General features: G+C 40.3%; 1 protein-coding gene across 1 annotated transcript in view; it reads left to right on the plus strand.

The window, feature by feature from the left end:
• The window catches only part of LOC145394076 (transmembrane protein 209), a 478,224-nt gene that overhangs the window by 320,282 nt on the left and 138,442 nt on the right, over positions 1 to 19,500 (plus strand). The window contains exons 8-9 of the mRNA XM_080268043.1: positions 8,738 to 8,856; positions 13,393 to 13,572. Coding sequence (XP_080124169.1) covers positions 8,738 to 8,856; positions 13,393 to 13,572 — 299 coding nt within the window. The remainder of the gene's footprint in view (positions 1 to 8,737; positions 8,857 to 13,392; positions 13,573 to 19,500) is intronic.

A 19,500-nucleotide genomic window follows, 5' to 3' on the forward strand; every position in this document is an offset into this window, starting at 1 on the left:
ATATATATATATATATATATATATATATATATATATATATATATACACACACACACACACACACAGTATATATAAGATTGTGAAATGTTTGGATGAACTTTTCACGACCATAATATGCCCAGTATGCTCCATGGAAATGGTAGGTTGAGTGGTAGAGGTATACCTCATACCAATTAATCTGGCCAGGCATGTATGGCAACACTGTTCCCACCGAGATTCTGATTGGCTGGAGGTGTTTGTTTGATTTCGTTGATGTTTAAACCGATACACTCTTTATTAGATGTGATACTGAGTTTGTCGACAATTCAGTCGTCAAAAGCAATAAGAGATCCGCTATATATTTAACAACAACGAAATTTTCATAGGAAGATAAATATGTGTCAACAAACTATTATAATAATTCTAAGTCAAGGTCAGAATTCGAACAGTTCCTTTAAATTTGCTACATTCCGTAATATAACAGAAAATTATGGAAACCTACTTAATCTAAGCTTTGGTATAACACATTTAAATTATCAGATCAGTCCGTACTGTGATAATAGAGGAGATACAATGAAATAGTTTTCCTTTAGCCTACTTTGATTTTTCGCGATTTATTCAAACCTCCCTCCCCGCAGAACTCCTCTTTTCATTAGAATTTGTAATTATTCAGAGTTGTGGCTTGATTTAAGGGTGCGGACTGATCTTAAGATTTAAATGTATGTTATACCAATGCTTAGATTAAGCAGGTTTCCTTAATTTTCTGTTATATTAAGGACTGTCGGAGACATAAAAGAATTTGTCGAATGCTGACCTTGACTTGGACTATTATAATACTTTGGTGACTCAGATCTTCCTACGAAAATTTCCTTGTTGTTAAACATATAACGGGTTTCTAATCGCTTTTGATGATTGTATTGTCGACAAACTCAGTATCACATCTGATAATAAAGAGAGTATCGATTTAAACAACAACGAAAACGAACAAACACCTCCAGCCAATCAGAATCTCAGCGGGAACAGTGTTGCCATACATGCCTGGCCAAATTACGGTAATTGGTACAAGGTATAGCACTGCATATGATTTCCAAGTCACAAATTGAAGTATTTCATTTAAGAAAAAAAGGTATTTTCACTTAATGTTGCATACAGCATTATTTGTTGCACACTTACACTGTTATTTGGCAGTAGTGATTGATGTTTCGAGTGCCCTGCACGTGCGAGATGGTTATGTAACACAGGGAATGCAAGGGAGATGATGATAGGTACAGGACACATGAATGAGTGGACGACCAAAAATGCAGTCTTCAAAGGGTTTGTACGAAGGAGACCACATGTGCAGAGGCCTAAGGTGGGAGTTCTGCGCATGGAAACAGTGGACGGCCATCCTGGATCAAACGTTTGACTGTTGGCTTGTGCATCCGCATGGAATTGTCGTAAGCGGTCATCACAATTATCATATAAGCGAATTCCACCATTGTTATTCCGAAACTAAATATAACTTTTAGATCATTGTTCTGTTGATTTATCCATTGATGGCTTAACTCTATACACAGACTAGGCAGGCAGCTGCATGGGGTCCCCTGTTCCGTGAGGGGCTTAAAGGATTGTGAAATTTTACTCAGTGATCTATACAAGGTCTGTCCAAAAAGAAATAAAATATTTTAAATAGTACCGGGTACTTAAAGTAGCCAGCGTACCATGATTGTGATGGGAGCACTCTGTATTGGTGACTTTGAGCTTTAGTCAGACACTAGCCACATCATGCCACGTCCCTTAGTCATTAAGGTACATATGCTTGAGTCAACATGTGTATTGTGCACTTGAGGAATTTTCTATTCTCTCTCTAGTTTTTTTTTTTTTTTTTTTTTTTTTTTTTTAAGGGTTCCATGGTCATAGGCCTCCTCCCTGTCCCCACTGATTCCATGTTATGTCGACTTTGTTTTACAATAATTCATTATACAACGGGTTTTTACTTGACATAACCCAAATCATATACTGTAGCTGAGTTGTCACTGTATATACTGTGCATGTGGTTACAGAACAGAGGTTCAGTTGAAATAACTGAATATGTTGAGAGCAAGAAGCACATAAAGAAACTACGTGAAGAGGAAAAAGAAGGTGGTAAAGGATGATCTAGGAAGAAAAATGAATGCAAACTACCCTGAAAATTGGAAGTTATTCTGGAAAGAGGTGTGGAAATGTAGAAGTGACAGCAGAAAGAAATGTGAGAGTGTGAAGGATGTAAGTGGTAGACTATTAACCCATGGTGATGAAGTAAGGACCAAATGAAAAGAATATTTTGAAAGCATAATGAATGGGAATAGAGAGAGCAGAGTGGCTGTAAGCATGATAGGTTTTGGAGGTGTGCAGAGAAGGAATGTAGTGCCAGGAAACGTGACACTCACACAGGTGAAGAACGCCTTGAAGTTGCTGAAAAATGGGAAAGCAGCTGGGGCTGATGAGGTGTATGCAGAGATGATTACCGTATTTCGCGGCATGTAAGACGCAGCATTGTGAAAGACACACCCTAATTCTGGCAGGGCAGTTCTGTGAAAAAAAAGTTTGCCCCAACCAAGACTGCAGTAAGGTTTCTTGATAAAAGCCATTACCACACAGATACACACTCACCTTTCAGAATCTATTCATTACTGATCATCAGCCTTTGGTTTCTTTTTTTTATATACAAAGAATGGTACAGGAAAAGAAAACAATGCCCCTTCTTGACAAAACGTGACTGATATGAGCCACTATCACTTAGATACACACTCACCTTTCAGAATCTATTCAGTACTGCTCATCATCCTTTAGTTTCTTCTTTTATGTACAAAGAATGATACAGGAAAAGAGAAAACAAAACCCCGTCTTAACAAAACGTGACTTCAAACCACGAGGCCATCTCAACTTTGTTGATAAATATGTATCAGTAAACTGATATAAACACTGTTTTTAATATTTTATGAATTTAAAACCACAAATGAAGTCAATAAACTCTTATTCTTTCATTCACTGACGAAAACATAAAATACAATGAATGTTCACATCAGTTCATTTATCCTAAAAGAACCCCGTCATATTCCACACCTGTTACGGAATTTCCTCACATTGCCTTGACTCAAGCACAATATCAGACGACTACCATCATTAATCATGCACTCTAACTAACCTGTAATTACCTCCACAAATAATATAAAAAGGTAGCACTTGTAAATACACAAATTACAATGTTTTACAACCAAACTTCAATATAGCAAGGCTGCTTGGGAACACGATAGACAGCTGTTTTTACTCTCTTCTCTCAGTATCACTCCTTCACTGTCAGCTATGTTTGCCTTGCAGCATCAACAATTAAAAATGTATGCTTCACTGATCATAATTTACTATAAACATTCATTTCAAAATATACTGACTATGGTGAAAACATCCATTGTTACACCTTAGTAACACTGCTGCCTCCCAGTCGCTAGACAGCAGTCTCTACCCCTTCCTCTCAGTATCACTTCCTCACTGTCAGCGATGTTTACCTTGCAGCATCAACAGTTAAAAATACGTTCTTCACTGATCACAATTTACTAAAAACAGACATTCATCTCAAAACATGTCGAGAATGGTGAAACTATCTCTTAGCAACACTGCTGCATCCCAAGCGCTAGACAACTGTCTCAACCCTCTTCTCCCAGTATCACTCCCTTACTGTCAGCTGTTTTCTTTGCAGCATCAACAATTAAAAATGCATATTTCTCTTACCAGAATTTGTTAAAAACAGACATCCATCTCAAAACATTCGAGTACTGTGAAAACATCCATTTTTGGTCTTAACACTGCTGCCTCCTAGTCGCTATGGTACACACACACACGCACACATGTACACACCACATGCAACATTCGCTCGCCTCTGAAACATTTACATCAGTCCATTTTGGAGTACCCAGTGGCTTTATTATATGCCAAAAACATCAAAATGTATTTGGTTGTTCAATATAAATATCATCACTTAAGGACATGAAACATCTCAAACAATTTATTCATCCAAACATCGTCAGTGCAAGACTAAAGGTGTACGGCACCATTGATCCTAAATTTTCCATGGTTGCATCTGTCATGATCACCTAAAACCTATATTCACTTCATTTTACTGACATGGTGAAAATTTCACTCGTCTTCAAATCCTGAGAATTCATCACTACTTCCCCCGAGTCCTGAAGCATCACTGGAAGTCATCACCATGGTCATCATCACTGTTTCACTGTCACTCTCATACAGTAAATGGTCCTCAGTACCATCCATTGAATTGATTATACCACACGTCATACGACTTTAACTTGGCAATCGTTTTAACTGAGCACAGGCGATATTCAGACTTGGGGCATTTGATACAGCCCACATTAACCTCCTCAGTACATGTTTCCTGAACTGAATAAAATCATATGACGAGCATGAATAAACTACCCTATAAAATACATTGCTGGGCTGAAGGGATTATAATAAGCGGATTATCAGTTCCCTAGCCTGACTCTTCCCACTTCTACTTCCTTAACTATTCGGCCGTAACGTCCAAAATGGCAAACGATTTTACAACCTAACCTAACAAATTTGGACGTTACGGCCTAAATGATCCCCATTGCCGATCATGAGAGCTTTGCTTAGGCAGCAGAGATGCAGAGAGTGAACGTTGTCAATTATTCTGATCGCTTCGTCTGCTAAGAATACAGCAGAAATGGCGGATGCTGATATGAACGCCCGTCAGGCACTGCTATTTCAGATATTGCATCAGTTATGAATGAAAGACTGACTAAGAGGGTGTATGTAGGTGAGGTGGAGGGAGGGAGAGGGAGGGGTAGACCGAGGATGAGGTGGAGGGATGGAGTTGAGAGGTATATGAGGGAGGGGGGGGTGAGTTGGGGGAAGGGGAGTCAAATGGTGGGTGACAGAGTGACTTGGAGGCGTTTTGTCTGCGGCCACCCTTTGCGGGATTAGGGCGTCGGGCTATAGATAGATAGATAGATAGCATCAGTTATGCTACTCAGTGAATTTTATCCTATTTTCATAACAAAATACTGTAATTGGGTGTGCCTTGAGTTGCATAGACATTGCTAAAGTACTTCACTTGGCTGAAAAAGTGAAGCTGTAACTTCGTTAGCTTGCTAGAGTAGGGTGTACACTAGACACTAAACTGCTAAGTTTCTAAACTTGACGGTATTGGCCAGTTGAGCTGAAAATAATCCCGTGAATGCTTTGTGTTCTTGAACTTGCATGTTTTAATATCTGCTGCATATATACACTCACAAAATGTCACAAAAGTAACTGACCTAATTAGGGTTACTGAATTTCCATACGTGACGAAAGTCTGTTTTGATGACTTGGCAGTTTCACTAGCCAGCATATCTCCAGCATGATTGCTTTGCTAGTTAGTGAATGGATGGCAAGCAAAGTGGTCATGATTGCCTTTCAGAAGGTTAGCAGACAGTTCACCAGTGAGCACGTTAGCTTGCTAGAGTAGGGTGTACGCTCGACACTAAACTGCTAAGTTGCTAAACCGCTAAACCCCTTGACGGTATTGGCCACTTGAGCTGAAAACAAACCGTGAATGCTTTGTGTTCTTGAACTTGCATGTTTTAATATCTGCTGCATATATACACTCACAAAATGTCACAAAAGTAACTGACCTAATTAGGGTTACTGAATTTCCATACGTGACGAAAGTCTGTTTTGATGACTTGGCAGTTTCACTAGCCAGTATCTCTCCAGTATGATTGCTTTGCTAGTTAGTGAATGGATGGCAAGCAAAGTGGTCATGATTGCCTTTCAGAAGGTTAGCAGACAGTTCACCAGTGATAATGTACGTTAGCTTGCTGGAATAGTGCGGATGCTAAACTGTTAAATTGCTAAACCGCTAAATATCTTCACGATGTTAGCCAGTTGAGCTGTAAACAAACCCGCGAAAGTTTTATGTGTTTCTGATCTCGCATCTGCTGCATATACACACTAGTGTATATTATTTTTTAAAATAAAATCAAGTCTGCATACTGTAGAAAACACTTGTGGTTGCTAAGCACTGAGATGATCATCTTTATAAGAGTTTCTTCTCAGTGGAGCCTAACTAACCTGCCTTAGTCTAACGTGCAGGACGCATGGGGATATTTTAAGGTAACTTTGAGACAAAAAAGTGCGTCTTACATGCCGCGAAATACGGTAAGTGTAATGGAGAGAGGGGAATGAAGTGCTTGTTGGAGATATGTAAGAAGGCATGGATGAGTGAAACTGTGCCAGTCGAGTGGAAAAAGGCTGTGATTGTACCCCTGTACAAAAATGAAGGTGAGGGAGGTGAGTGCAGGAATTTTTGTGGCATAAGTTGATTGAGTGTGGTAGGGAAGGTATATGGAAGAATTATTATAGAGAAAGTAAGAGAGGTATCAGAAGTCCTAGTGAGTGATGAACAGGATGGCTTTAGGAGTGGTAGAGGATCTGTGGATCAAATATTTGCAGTAAGACAGATAGTGGAGAAGGTTTGTGAGAAGGACTATAAATTGTTTATGGCATTTATGGATCTGGAAAAAGCATAAGACAAAGTAGACAGAGAAGGATTGTGAAAGGTCTTGCGCATGTGCGGTGTAAATGGAAAGCTGCTAGGTGCCGTCAAGAGTTTTTATGATGGTAGTGAAGCATGTGTAAGGGTAAATGGGCATCAATGTGAATGGTTCATGATCGGTGTGGGCATGCGACAAGGTTGTGTGATGTACCCATGGTTGTTCAGTATATATGTGGATGGGGTGATGAGAAAAGTAAAGGCACGAGTAATGGAGAGAGGGATGGCGTTGGTAATGAATGGTGATGGATGGAATATCTCAAATTTGTTATATGCTGATGATGCAGTAATACTTGCAAATACCGGACAAGAATTTGATTGACTAGTACAGAGTTTTGCTGATGTCTTTGAGCTTCATGCCTTGAAAGTAAATGTAGAAAATAGTAAAGTGATGGTTATTGAGAGAGAAGGTGACTCCTGGTGTGATGTTACAGTGAATGGTGAGGGATTGGAATTGGTGAGAGAGTTCAAATACCTGGTTACAGTGATAGAAAAGAGAGGAAAATGTGCAAAAGAAGTGGAAATTAGAGTGACACAAGGAAGGAAAGTAGCTGTTGCAGTGAAGGCCTTGATAAGAAACAGAGGCTTGAGTGTTGCAGCTGCATGAGGCTTACATGAAGGAGTGTTAGTGCTAACTTTTAACATACAGATTGAGACTATGGTGTGGCATGAAAATGAAGTCATTAGTGAGAGCAGTGGAGATGGGACTGCTGAGGAACGTATGTGGAGTACAGAGACTGGATAAGATACAAAATAATGTGATTTGTGAAAGATGTGGAGTGAGGAAGTCTGTGGACACCAGAATCGAAGAGAGTGTACAGTACTGAGATGGTATGCTCATATGGAGAGAATGGATAACAACAGAGTGGTGAAAAAGGTATATCTGAGTGAATATGAAGGAGAGAGGGGGCGAGGTAGCCCAAGGAGAAGGTGGAGGGATATGGTGGATGAGTGTGTGAGAAAGAGAGGTTTGGAAGTTGGTGAGGCTAGGGAACTGACAAGAGATTGAGCTGGTTGGATGAATATTGTGAGGAGAAGTGCATGATGAGGGATTTGGCTTCCCTTTTTGATGTGACGGTGTCTGGATTGATTCTATCGGATACGTTTGTATGAAGCTACAGAATTTGGTGAATTTTTTTTTGGCGTATCAGATAGAGCCAGGATTCCTGGGGCTTGAATGGTGAGTGAATGGAAGTGTGGCCCATTGGACTGGGTAAATTTGGGCTGTCTGGACCTTGTTACTCCTCACCTTGCCCTGGGGTGGGAGAGGAGGTCTGGATGATGATGATGATGATAATATTTCAAATAGATTTCATAGTGTGTGGCATGTGGGGATGCCCACCAACCACTCATTTGATGAAATGCACCCATCAAGGAACTTTACTGTGAGTGACAGGTCAGATGGTTTCCTGCTAACCAGGAAACAGTTTACTCTGTTGGTTGTCTAAGTACCATATTTAGCAAAATAGACACAGGGTAGTGTAGTGGGTTATGGCACTCCAGCTGGATGTGGGCTATGTGGCTTTACATCTGAGGAATGGTTGGGGTTTGTTGCTTAGTTATTGCAACTCAGGGAAGAATGACCGATCACTCTTGATCCAGGCCACTATGCTCCTGGCAAGATAGTAAAAAAATTGGACGGTGGATGGCTTGAAAGATTCTCGTAAAGTATTTCTATTACTTAGTGATTTGAAGGTTGATAAAACATGGGTCCCTTCTTTAGACGTTTGCCTCTGGCTGCCAGTTCCCTTGAGCAACCACTGGACTTATCACATACCAGTTCATCACATACCAAAGCCTGACTGTGTGCTCTTAGTGTAAGTTATTAACTATAGTGTTTCTGTAATGAGTGATATACAGTGCTCTGCATAACAAATTGGTCCTGACATTGTTACTCTGAAACAGTGTCCAGGTAATGAAATATTTATCGGTAGTTGGCTCTCTTATTTTGTTCTTATTTTTTTCATGGAGGGAATAGTCTTGTGGGCTTTTGACCTTTGGTTCCTTCTTCCTTGCTTTAAAAAAAGTTACCAGTATGACCTAATCGGGGAACTGGTTTGGTATCATCAGTGATTTAACATCTTCCTTTCTCACTTGCTTTATTATTCAAAATTTTTAGGGGAATTACAGCCTATAGTGTGTCCTTTAATGATCTGCTGGTGTGGTGTACAGATCAGGAAACAAATTCAGCTGACAGCAAGAGTGATGACTCCAAGACATCTACCCTTACCAGCGGCAGTGTCAGCAAAATTTGGCGTAAGAGGAATGTCACTCCCCAGCAACTTTTCCAGGTAACATCATCTCTGGATCAATGTATTTGACAAGTAGTATGAAGTAAATAGTTGGATGTTTATGCTGTTGAGACAGAGTCAGGATTCTGAGGGCTTGAAATGTGAGGGAATGGGAGTTTGACCTAGTTAGATGATGGTGATGATTACAATGACAGTGATTATTAATGGTTGATGATGATGCCTGTTAGTTAGAGTCAGGATTCTGAGGGCTTGAATGATGAATGAATGGGAGTGTGACCATTTTGGTGATGATGATAATGGTGATGGTAATAGCTCTGTCCTAACCATATACTGTACTGTGTATTGGAATAATGGTTTCCTAGTACTATTTCACCTGTATAACTGATGAAGCTAACTGGTTATTGATGGAAATTGTATGACCTGTTGTTGTGATGTGGGTAGTGGCTTCAAAGAGGTGTGTGAGCAAAAAGAAGTTGATGGAATGGAAATATGCTCAGCAGTAAAGAAACCAGAGATGGGAAAGGTATCAAGGATGATTGATATGTGTGAGAAGAAGCTATTATAGCAAAGGGAGAAGGTAATAGATTGTATGTTAAAGTTAACTTAGATAGCATGGAAATGAGTTAGTTTCTGAGAATTAGATTGAAAGCATTATTGTTAGGGATGCACAGGTTAGCAGGTTTTACCAGCTGCGTTGGATGCATTTACCATGCAGCTACATAGTCCAGTATGGATTGTTTGACTTCTGGTTACAGTAATTGTATATATTCATTTATATCAGTTGGATGTTGTAGGTAGTATTACCCAAGGCTCATCTGGACAAAAACCCAAAAGCCTGCAGATTGAAGTTGCCTTTCCCTTGCATTCTGCCATCATCCTTTTAGGAGATAAGGAGGGAACAGGGGAACATTTATGTAACCAGGCAGTGGAATTGCCTTGGTATATTGATGCCACAGCATGAAGGCATCCCTTTCCAGCACCAGGCATGCCTTTCATCAATATCGTTGCTGTCATCTCCATCACCTTCACCCTTATTTCCCAGCCTGAAGATAGGGTGCAGTAAGATGCAGAAGGAAACTGGAGAAAGTGGGAAAGCTGTCAACAGCTTGCCCAGTGAAATGAACCAGACAATCATTCACTCACCATTGAATATGCCAATTGAACTAGATGATTATTTACACACCCCACAAGCCCATGGAATGCTACATCTCCCAGGTCTAATTTCTTACAGCCATACATTACATACACCTGCCAGATTGAGTGATTTCATAACTATACAGTTTAAAAAGGGGTGCCACACTCCCTATTGCATATTGTAAATTCTTCATTCAACAAACTTGATCCTCTGTCACATCCCTAGCTTCATCAGTTTTCATCACTCACATATGGAAGATGATAAAGCTAAAGAATCAAACAGGGATTGCATTCATTTGGACAGTTTCTTGTTCACTGTGTGTGTGTGTGTGTGTGTGTGTGTGTGTGTGTGTGTGTGTGTGTGTGTGTGTGTGTATGTTCTTACCTAATTGTATCTTTACAGGAATGAGTCAAGCTCGTACTGTCCCGAGTCTTAAACCATATTTATCGTACATATCTTTAAATTTGTGAATTGTTTTGGCACACACTATTTCATTCGGTAGTGCATTCCATTGATCAATTGCTCTGTATGGGAAACTGAATTTCCTTACATCTTTATCACCTCTCTTATTCAGTTTTTTGCAGTGTCCTCTTGCTGATGCTTCCCCATATGTTAAGTAATCATTTATGTCTATTTTCTCCTTCCCTGATATGCATTTATATAGCATTATCATGTCACCTCTTTTCCTTCTCTCCTGTAGTGTTGGTAGATTCAGTTTATTTAGTCTTTCTTCATAGCTTAGATCCCTTAAGCTTGGTATCCATCTTGTAGCAGCCCTTTGAACTTTTTCAATCTTGTCTATGTGTTTTTTGAGATGAGGACTCCAGACTACTGATGCATACTCCAGGGTTGGTCTAATGAATGATGTTATTATCCTTCTTAGCATGTCTTCATTTATGTATGTGAATGCTATTCTCATATTTGCAAGCAGTGTATACATGTTCCGTACCTTCTCGTTGATATGGTCAGCCGGAGATAGTCTGTTACTGATAATCACACCTAGGTCCTTCTCTCTTTCTGATGTGTATAGGGTTTTATTTCCTAACGTATAATCCCAATCAAGTCTCTTTCCACTTTTACCAAACTTGATTACACGACACTTGTCCACATTGAATTCCATTTGCCATGTACTACTCCATTCATGAAGTTTATTTAATTCTTCTTGTAGCTCTTTGCAAGAGTCTGTGTTAGTAATTCTCCTTTGTATTTTTGCATCATCTGCAAACATATTCAGATAGCTTTCATATCCAGTGTTACTGTTTATATCATTTATATACACTAAAAACATGATTGGTGCCAGCACTGAACCCTGTGGTACTCCACTAGTCACTTCTTTCCATGATGAGTAGTTTCCCCTTAGTACTGTTCTCATTTCTCTTTTTATGAGAAAATCTTGCATCCAACAAAATAGTTTGCCTCGAATTCCTCCTTGATGGTACAGTTTCTATAAAAGTCTGTGGTGTGGTACTGTGTCAAATGCTTTGGTGAAATCTAAATAGATACTGTCTACCCATCCTTCTCTTTCCTGTATTGTGTTTATTACTGTGTCATAGTAGCTCAACAGATTAGTAACACATGATTTTCCTTTTCTGAAACCAAACTGTCTTTCTGTTATCATACTGTGTTCTTCTAGATGATTTACCCAAGCTTTTCTTATAAGCTTTTCTAATACCTTGCTTACAACACTGGTCAGTGATACTGGTCGGTAGTTGAGTGGATTTTGTCTATTTCCTTTCTTGAATAAGGGGACAATATTTGCTTTCTTCCAAATATCAGGTAGTTTACCTTGACTTAAGGAATTCTTGAAAATTAAAAATAATGGTTTACTTAACTTCTTTGCACATTCTCGTAGTACCCAACATGAAATTTCATCAGGACCGCTTGCTTTTCCTCTGTCTAATTTTACTTAACTCCTCCTGTATTAATTTTCTGATATTTGTATATCTGGTAGTATGTGTGGACATGCATGTTCCACATAGTCCCTCTCAAAATTTTTTTTTCTTCTGTAAAAACTAATTGGATATTCTTATTTAACGCTTCACAAATATCTTTCTCTTGTGTATAGGTGATTCCCTCGTCCGTAATGGATTGAATTATATCTTTTACTTTGGTGTTGCTTCTGATGTAGCTGTAAAATAGCTTTTGTTGATCACTACTTTTATTATATCCTCCTCAAACTGTTTTTGGGCTTCCCTCCTTATTCTTGTATAATCATTTCTTCCCTGTTTGTAATTATCATACGCCCTTTCACTATTGTGTCTTCTGTATCTATTCCACAACAAATCTCTTCTTTTTTTTTATTTTTTACATTCTGTATTGAACCATTTCTTTATTTTCTTATCTGCTTCTTTGTGCTGTGGGACGTACTTCTGGATTCCTATTTCATAAAATTCACAGAATGTGTGTGTGTGTGTGTGTGTGTGTGTGTGTGTGTGTGTGTGTGTGTGTGTGTGTGTGTGTGTGTGTGTAATTCACCGGGTCGGTCACAGGATCACTTGATGGTCGTGATCATCAGCTTTTACCCTCCCGGAAGGGAGCTGAGAGCTCATATAGTCCGATCTAAGGGCAAGGCTGTGACCTACACACACGCACACACCCATCCCCTTGCTCGAGGGGGACAGTAACCACCCACTTCATCAGTGAAACTTTTCGCAACCTGAGCGAGGCGCGAACTCCCGTCCACCAGTTGGCAAGTGGGAACGTTACCACTGCACCAGCGAGCGGTGTGTGTGTATGTGTTTAAACCCTTCTTTATTTCATCCTGGGGTCAGAAAAGAGGCATGGGTGATGATGATATTGATGGTGATGTGTGTGAAGTGTATCTGGAAAGAATAATATAAAATATAAAAAAATATATGTGCAGATGGTTCGGTGTATCAGGTAGAGTGAGAATTCTAGTGGCTTGATTGACTAAGTAGTGCACTTCACTGGGCATGCTGTTGATTGTTCTCCCACTTAAATACCTGTACATTTTCTTTGCTCAACTGTGGATCATGCTTCACCCCTTACCATAAAGTGGTAATAAGACTTAGGATGATGATGCTTTTATTTTTGTACTGAGAAGTTAGAACATTTTATTACAATAGGCTGTTAGAAATATCTCTCATTGACCGTGCAAGGTACAACCATGAGAGTGAAATGTGGCAACAAGCTTAGTATCGAATCACACAATCATCAGTCACCCCGGAAACATTCACCCACATGCTCTCACATGCACTCAGAATGAAAATCCAAGCAGAGATTCTTTACATTGTTACATGTTGCACATCTCAAATTCCTTTTTTCAAGTTTTTAGCAACTCCTGGAAAGTAATTAGCTGGTTTTGGCACTTGGTTTAGCTTCCAGTCCATGGACAGTGTCAGCTGTACCAAGGCCAGCTTCTGTATGGAGATACCTTTAAGAGGAAACAAGATGTCATTTGAGTTACCTTTTTTTCACAGTTCACAGAGAACTTGCGCATCTGGTTGTCTTCAAATGTTTTGGTGCCCCTGGTTGAAGATATAGAAGCCACCAATAAGGCATTGAGAGCAGCTGCCCCAGAAATACAGATAGGGAGTGTGGGTGTTGATAAGCTCAAGAAAACAGCTCAGAATATCTCAGGAGTCAAGCAGCTGGCAGATGTAAGTGCAGTAGCTTTCTTCAGTCTCTTAATGAATAAGCATTATTGTACAGTGTCGTCGTCGTCCCCCCCCCCCCCCTCCAGTATTATGTTGGTAATAAAAATACATCAGCAAGATTAAGAGTGCATTGGTCATTGAGCAGAACTGATACATGAGGTATGCTCGCGCAGCCAAATGAGCACAAGTGCTGCCTAGCATGAAACTGAGATTTCCTTATACAGTAACTGCACTGGAAAACCATCGGTAGAACCTGCAAGATACAGTAAAACCTTTTAAAGTCAGAATAATAGCGGCTGGGGCCATTTCAGCTTCACTGAAATTCCAACATATGGAAACTGTGGAGCCTCCTGGTTGTCCAAAAAAAAAAAAAAAATAACCATGTTTGCTGAGGGTGCAATCCAAGCATGAAGAGGGCCTTTTGGTAGGATATAGAGGCATTAGGGGGGGCACATGATTGCTTCTGTGCAATATTTTCACTTTGGTGCAACATTTTATAACCATAATCACAATTTCTCTACCTTACACTTTATATACAGGCCTTAGGAACACTGTTACCCCTTATATACACTTTATATATGGGTCTCATTCACTACTGTACAGGACTGTTGTATGCAAAATTAATCATTATCAGAGTCACTGCAGAAAATTTGTACAGGCAACTCAAGAAAACAGCTCCCCCCCCCCCCCTCTCCAGTATTATGTTGGTAATAAAAATACATCAGCAAGATTAAGAGTGCATTGGTCATTGGGCAGAACTGATACATGAGGTATGCTCGCTCAGCCAAACGAGCACAAGTGCTGCCTAGCATGAAACTGAGATTTCCTTATACAGTAACTGCACTGGAAAACCATCAGTAGAACCTGCAAGATGCAGTAAAACCTGTTGATTCACCGGGCCCTCAGAGGTTAAAACATGATGAACCTAGTGTGTCATGCTGTGACTGAGTTTCCATTACATGACATTTTACGACATAGGGGATTTTTTTTCTGGGATTTTTACGACAATTTTTTAAAGAAAATTTGAAATTATATTCATCAACGAATATCATATGCTATGCCGACTTTAGCGTAATCCTGACTAAAAGGGTTCCGACTTATGGAGGTTTTACTGTAGTTTCTAACTGAATATGGAACTGTGCGTTACGTTAAAAATTCCCAAGTGAGGAGTAGGCAATAGCACCAGCTGATCACGGCAGTATACTCAAGGAGGATGGGAGTGCAGGTGCTAGGGAGAGCTGGAACCCCTGTTTCACTAGCCATCAAGATACCCTGACCATCCCCCTTTACTGACAATTTAAAGTGCAACACTAACACTGAAAGTAGGCCAGTATACCCTCCCAAACACTTTTTGTCTCATGCATTACTCCGCACACTCTTTATGTAACATAATGCTCCCCACTATGTTGCTGGGGTTTGTGTCAGAAAGAGCATGCAGCCAGAAAACTTGTCCCTGCTACCTAGTGGCGGACCTCAGGAGAGGAGTGACGCAGGCTCCACCAACTCAGTTTTGGGATCGGGATGGGATGGGGCTTGAATCCGTGCCAGATGGTACAGAGCATTGCGGTTCCCAGGCTGCCATTTCAGCCCAGAAAAGATGGGCTTGAACTTTGGAGTAGCACCCCAGGAGGCTGCCCTGTCATTGGGTATATAATGGTGGGGCAGTTACCGTGCCAAGGCATGCTTGGAGCATGCCCTGGTAGCTGTCCTGGCAGGGTGCTCCGATGCCATTGCCACTGGTGCTGGTCACAGCTGGTGGGCTGTGGGTCCCTGGTCCCATGCTTGGACTTGGGATTGTGCAGATGGGCAGGACCTGCAGTCTGTCTGCCTTTTCGTTTATGCAACTTATGACAAAAATGAAAAGCAAAAGCATTAAAAGCAGGCCTGAGTAAATCAAATCACCTAAGAGGTTTGGAGTGGCATTGTGGAATGTGGGTAGTTTCAAGGGTAGAGCAGGTAGAGCAGGGGAAGTGGTAGAGACTTGAGTAAGAGACAGGTGGGTGTCTGTTGTCAGTCAGTTATATTGGCATATGCTCTTCAGATTGGCCTGGATTATGAAGAGAAAGATTGATACTGGGATGACAATACATGTGGTTGGTTGTATAGGGGATGATGAGATTGTATACTTGGGTGGGGATTTAAATGGCTATATGGGTGAAGTAGCCCAAGGTTATGAAGAGGTATATAGGGGGATACACAGATGATGCAAGGAATGTGGAAGGATACTCAAATTTGGGGATCAGAAAGCATGGTTGTGTTTAGTACTTGTATTAGGAAAAGAGAGAGTAGGCTGATTAAGTACGAGTCAGGAGGGTTGACAGGAGGTTGGTGAAGGATGTTAGATTTTTAGGGAGCGAAGAGATTATGCAGCAATACAGACAGAGGGTTCAGTTCAGTGTAATTATTGCAAGAACTGGACCCATTTCACTTGCTCAACACTTGCATCCAGAGATCATTACAAAGACATCTGGACCTGCTCCTTCCCCCCATCCTCGAACCCCCCTCCCACCAGCCCCTTTCCTACTTCCTTCGCCTCCTCAGCCTAACCCACCGATCTTTCCCATGCCATCCAATCCCCGAACCCCTCCCATTCCATCCCAGTCTTATCCACTCCAACCCTTATCTATATCTCAACTTTCTCCTACCCCTTCCCCTCCACCCACACCCCCACTTCCCTCTCATGCTGTTGGGGTCTTAGCGAAGGGGGGGGGGGAGGCGGCCATCCCCCTCCTTGGGGGTCTTGAAATTGTATGGGGCTAAAAAATTAAAAAATCTGTAAAAATAAATAACTAAACAAATATATAAATTATTTCTCTCTCTCTCTCTCTCTCTTTCTCCATGTAAATTTATCTGTCTGTCTATCTACCTATTTATCTATCTATATATACATAAATTTATCTATCTATTGCCAGACACGTTAATCCCATAAGGGGTGGCCACAAACAAATCACCTTCATGTAGCCCAGCTCACATTCCCCTCACTCATATACCTCTCCACTCCATCTCTCCATCTTATCCATGGCCTCCCCCTCCCTCTCCCCCCCTCAACCTTACTCATATACACTCTCCTCGTCAGTCTCTCACTCTCCATCCTCCACATGGCCAAACCACCTCAGTGTGTTTCTCTTAACACTTCCTATCACATCCACATCCACACCACAATGCTCCTTCACTTCCTCACCTGTCAATCTGTCTCTCTATGAGACTTCTTGTGCTCCTTTCAAAAATACTCATTTCCACCACTCTCACACGTGACTTCAGTCCCTCCAACAAGGTCCAAGCTTCACTTCCATACGTTAGAGTTGGTATCACAATACTGTCATGTAGTAACTTTTTCACATCCATGCTGTCTTCCCTGTTTCTTATCACAGCTTTCAAGGAACCAGCAACCTTTCTTCCTCGTTGTACCCTTTCAAGCACTTCACAATCTAAACTTCCATCCTTACTCATCACACTACCCAAGTACTGACGGCTACTGCAAATTGACTTAGGACCTCCCCCCATAAGGTATTAAAAGACACAGAAATCATAGTACAGTGGGGCCCCTTGCATAGTGACCTTATTAGTCCGCCAAAACTGCAGCTATCCATGAAATCGCTATCTGAGGGGCAAACTTCTAACCTAAAAAAATTAATACAGTCCTGGACTCTTACAGCTATACCCCTAGTTTCCTCCATTAACCCTTAATATCATGTTATATTTCTTCAGTAATAAGATGAACGTATACTACATATTCAAAGAAGATTAACAAACTTACTTGTACAGGTAACTCGCACGGAACACGTGGGTTTCGTTCCTACCGTGCCGTGTTAGGTGCGAAATCGTGTATATTTAAACTACTCCGTATTTTGCTCCCTAGACCCCCCAAATGTGTTGTTTTGCTGTTATCTGTCACTGGTAATCACTAGAAAGCACCTTAAGTGGTTAGAAGGTTTATTTAATGTTATAACTCACAAATACAGTACTCCACAGCAAAACTTCAACACACAAATACTGTACGTAAACACAAGGAAACATTCCAACGCCGATCATAGGTAATCATGTAAATCAGGTTAACTGGTACCAGTGCTTTAACCTACAAGTACATACCAAAACAGTACATATTTAACTTAGAAGTGCAGTACAGTACTGTGATATCGAATGATTTCAGTACATAATCTGTTAAGAATGGCTAAAAAAAAAAAAAAAAATATTATGAATACATTTTCACCTTTTTGATATATATTTATGGTAGTTTCGAGTTATTTTTTACGTTATCGTTGTGCCCATGCTTGGAAAAGGGAGCGAAAGAGTTGAATTTTCAGTCCTAAATGAGGAAACTGCACGTCCTCCAAAGCTAGACTCTGCCACGGGAGAATAAAGTGGAGGGTCAGTCCGATTAGCAATAAGGAAGTTGTGTCACAACTTCCAGCTCCCACACCACGAGAACAGCTAAAAATAGAATCGTAATGCAGTTTCAGAACTAACAATAAGTCTAATTATTACGAATACAGATACAAAGCAGAAATAAATACGTTTACAGACGGGGAAAACGTAGTTCTTCCGTCATAACATGTTCATCTTTCTCTATCATTTTACGCTCATCTTTATCATTTTACCTTGTTATTTTCGCAATATATATTGCTGTCTCGTAAACAGGGTGGTTGTTTGTGTTTTGCAAGGGAGGAAAAAGATTGTATTTTCTGTCTGGGTCGAGATAATGGGTGTACCTATGCGTGGTTAGGCATGGCCACGAGCGAAAAAATCGTACACCCACTCATCACGATAGCAGGTGGTGAACTGACAGATGATACATGAGAGGGTGAAGTCAAGGTCAGTCTCATGTCCCAGATTTTCGTTCACTTCCCGAAAGTTTATTCACAGTTTTCTACAAGTTGCATTGCATCAAATGATCCAAACCATTACAGCAAACCTGAGCAAATAGGTAAAGATACCAAGACAAAAATGCATTTTTCTTTTATTATAAGTCTTTAACGAACAAACAAAAAAGGCAATATTCCGACGCCGATCATGGGTAATCATATAAATCAGGTTAACTGGTTACAAGGCTTTATTTAATGCTTTAATTGCTTACAAGTACATACCAGAACAGTAAATATTTAACTTACAAATACAGTACTGTAGAAAAGCAGTACAGTAAGAGTTTACCGAACAAACAAAAAAGGCAATATTCCGACGCCGATCATGGGTAATCATATAATTCGGGTTAACTGGTTACAAGGCTTTATTTAATGATTTAACTTTATTTAAGTGCTTACAAGTACAGTACATACGAGAACAGTAAATATTTAACTTACAAATACTGTACAGTACTGTGGAAAAAACGAACAAATAAAAAAGGCAATATTCTGACGCCTATCAGGTAAACTGGTTATAAGACTTTATTTCTTGCTTAACGGCCACCCTTTGCGGGATTAGGGCGTCGGGCTATAGATAGATAGATAGATAGAACGTTATTTAATAGTACTTTAAGTTGCACATAAACTTACCAGAACAGTACAGTACTGTAAATATTTAACTTACAAATACTGTGCTACTGTACTCGGGAATGTCTCACTCACTGAATAATTTCCCGCCTAGATCGTCACGTAATCAAAACAAACCGCATGCTGCGGTGACGTTCGAGGATTTGATCTTTCAAAGGCCTCTCCTGCGTTAATTTGTAGTTTTCACAATGGTTTTTTAATCTTACGTTGTCTTATATGTATCCCAGCCCTTACCGTGTATAATTGTGAGCGCGTTCCGTGAGATCGTGTTCCGTGCGAGTTACCTGTAATTCATTTTGAGTGCTTCTTACTGATAAACGTAGTTATCGTACCGTTGCAACCTGCTAGAGCCGCTAAAAAATAAATACTGCATGCACTCCAACTAAATCCTAAATTCCTACTGTGAACACTAATAAAATAAACTTTCACTTAACATGCAAAAAGA

This window comes from Coenobita brevimanus, chromosome 26, assembly GCF_032717465.1.
Source record: "Coenobita brevimanus isolate Jiangsu-jjx chromosome 26, ASM3271746v2, whole genome shotgun sequence".
NCBI classification, from domain to species: Eukaryota; Metazoa; Arthropoda; class Malacostraca; order Decapoda; family Coenobitidae; genus Coenobita; species Coenobita brevimanus.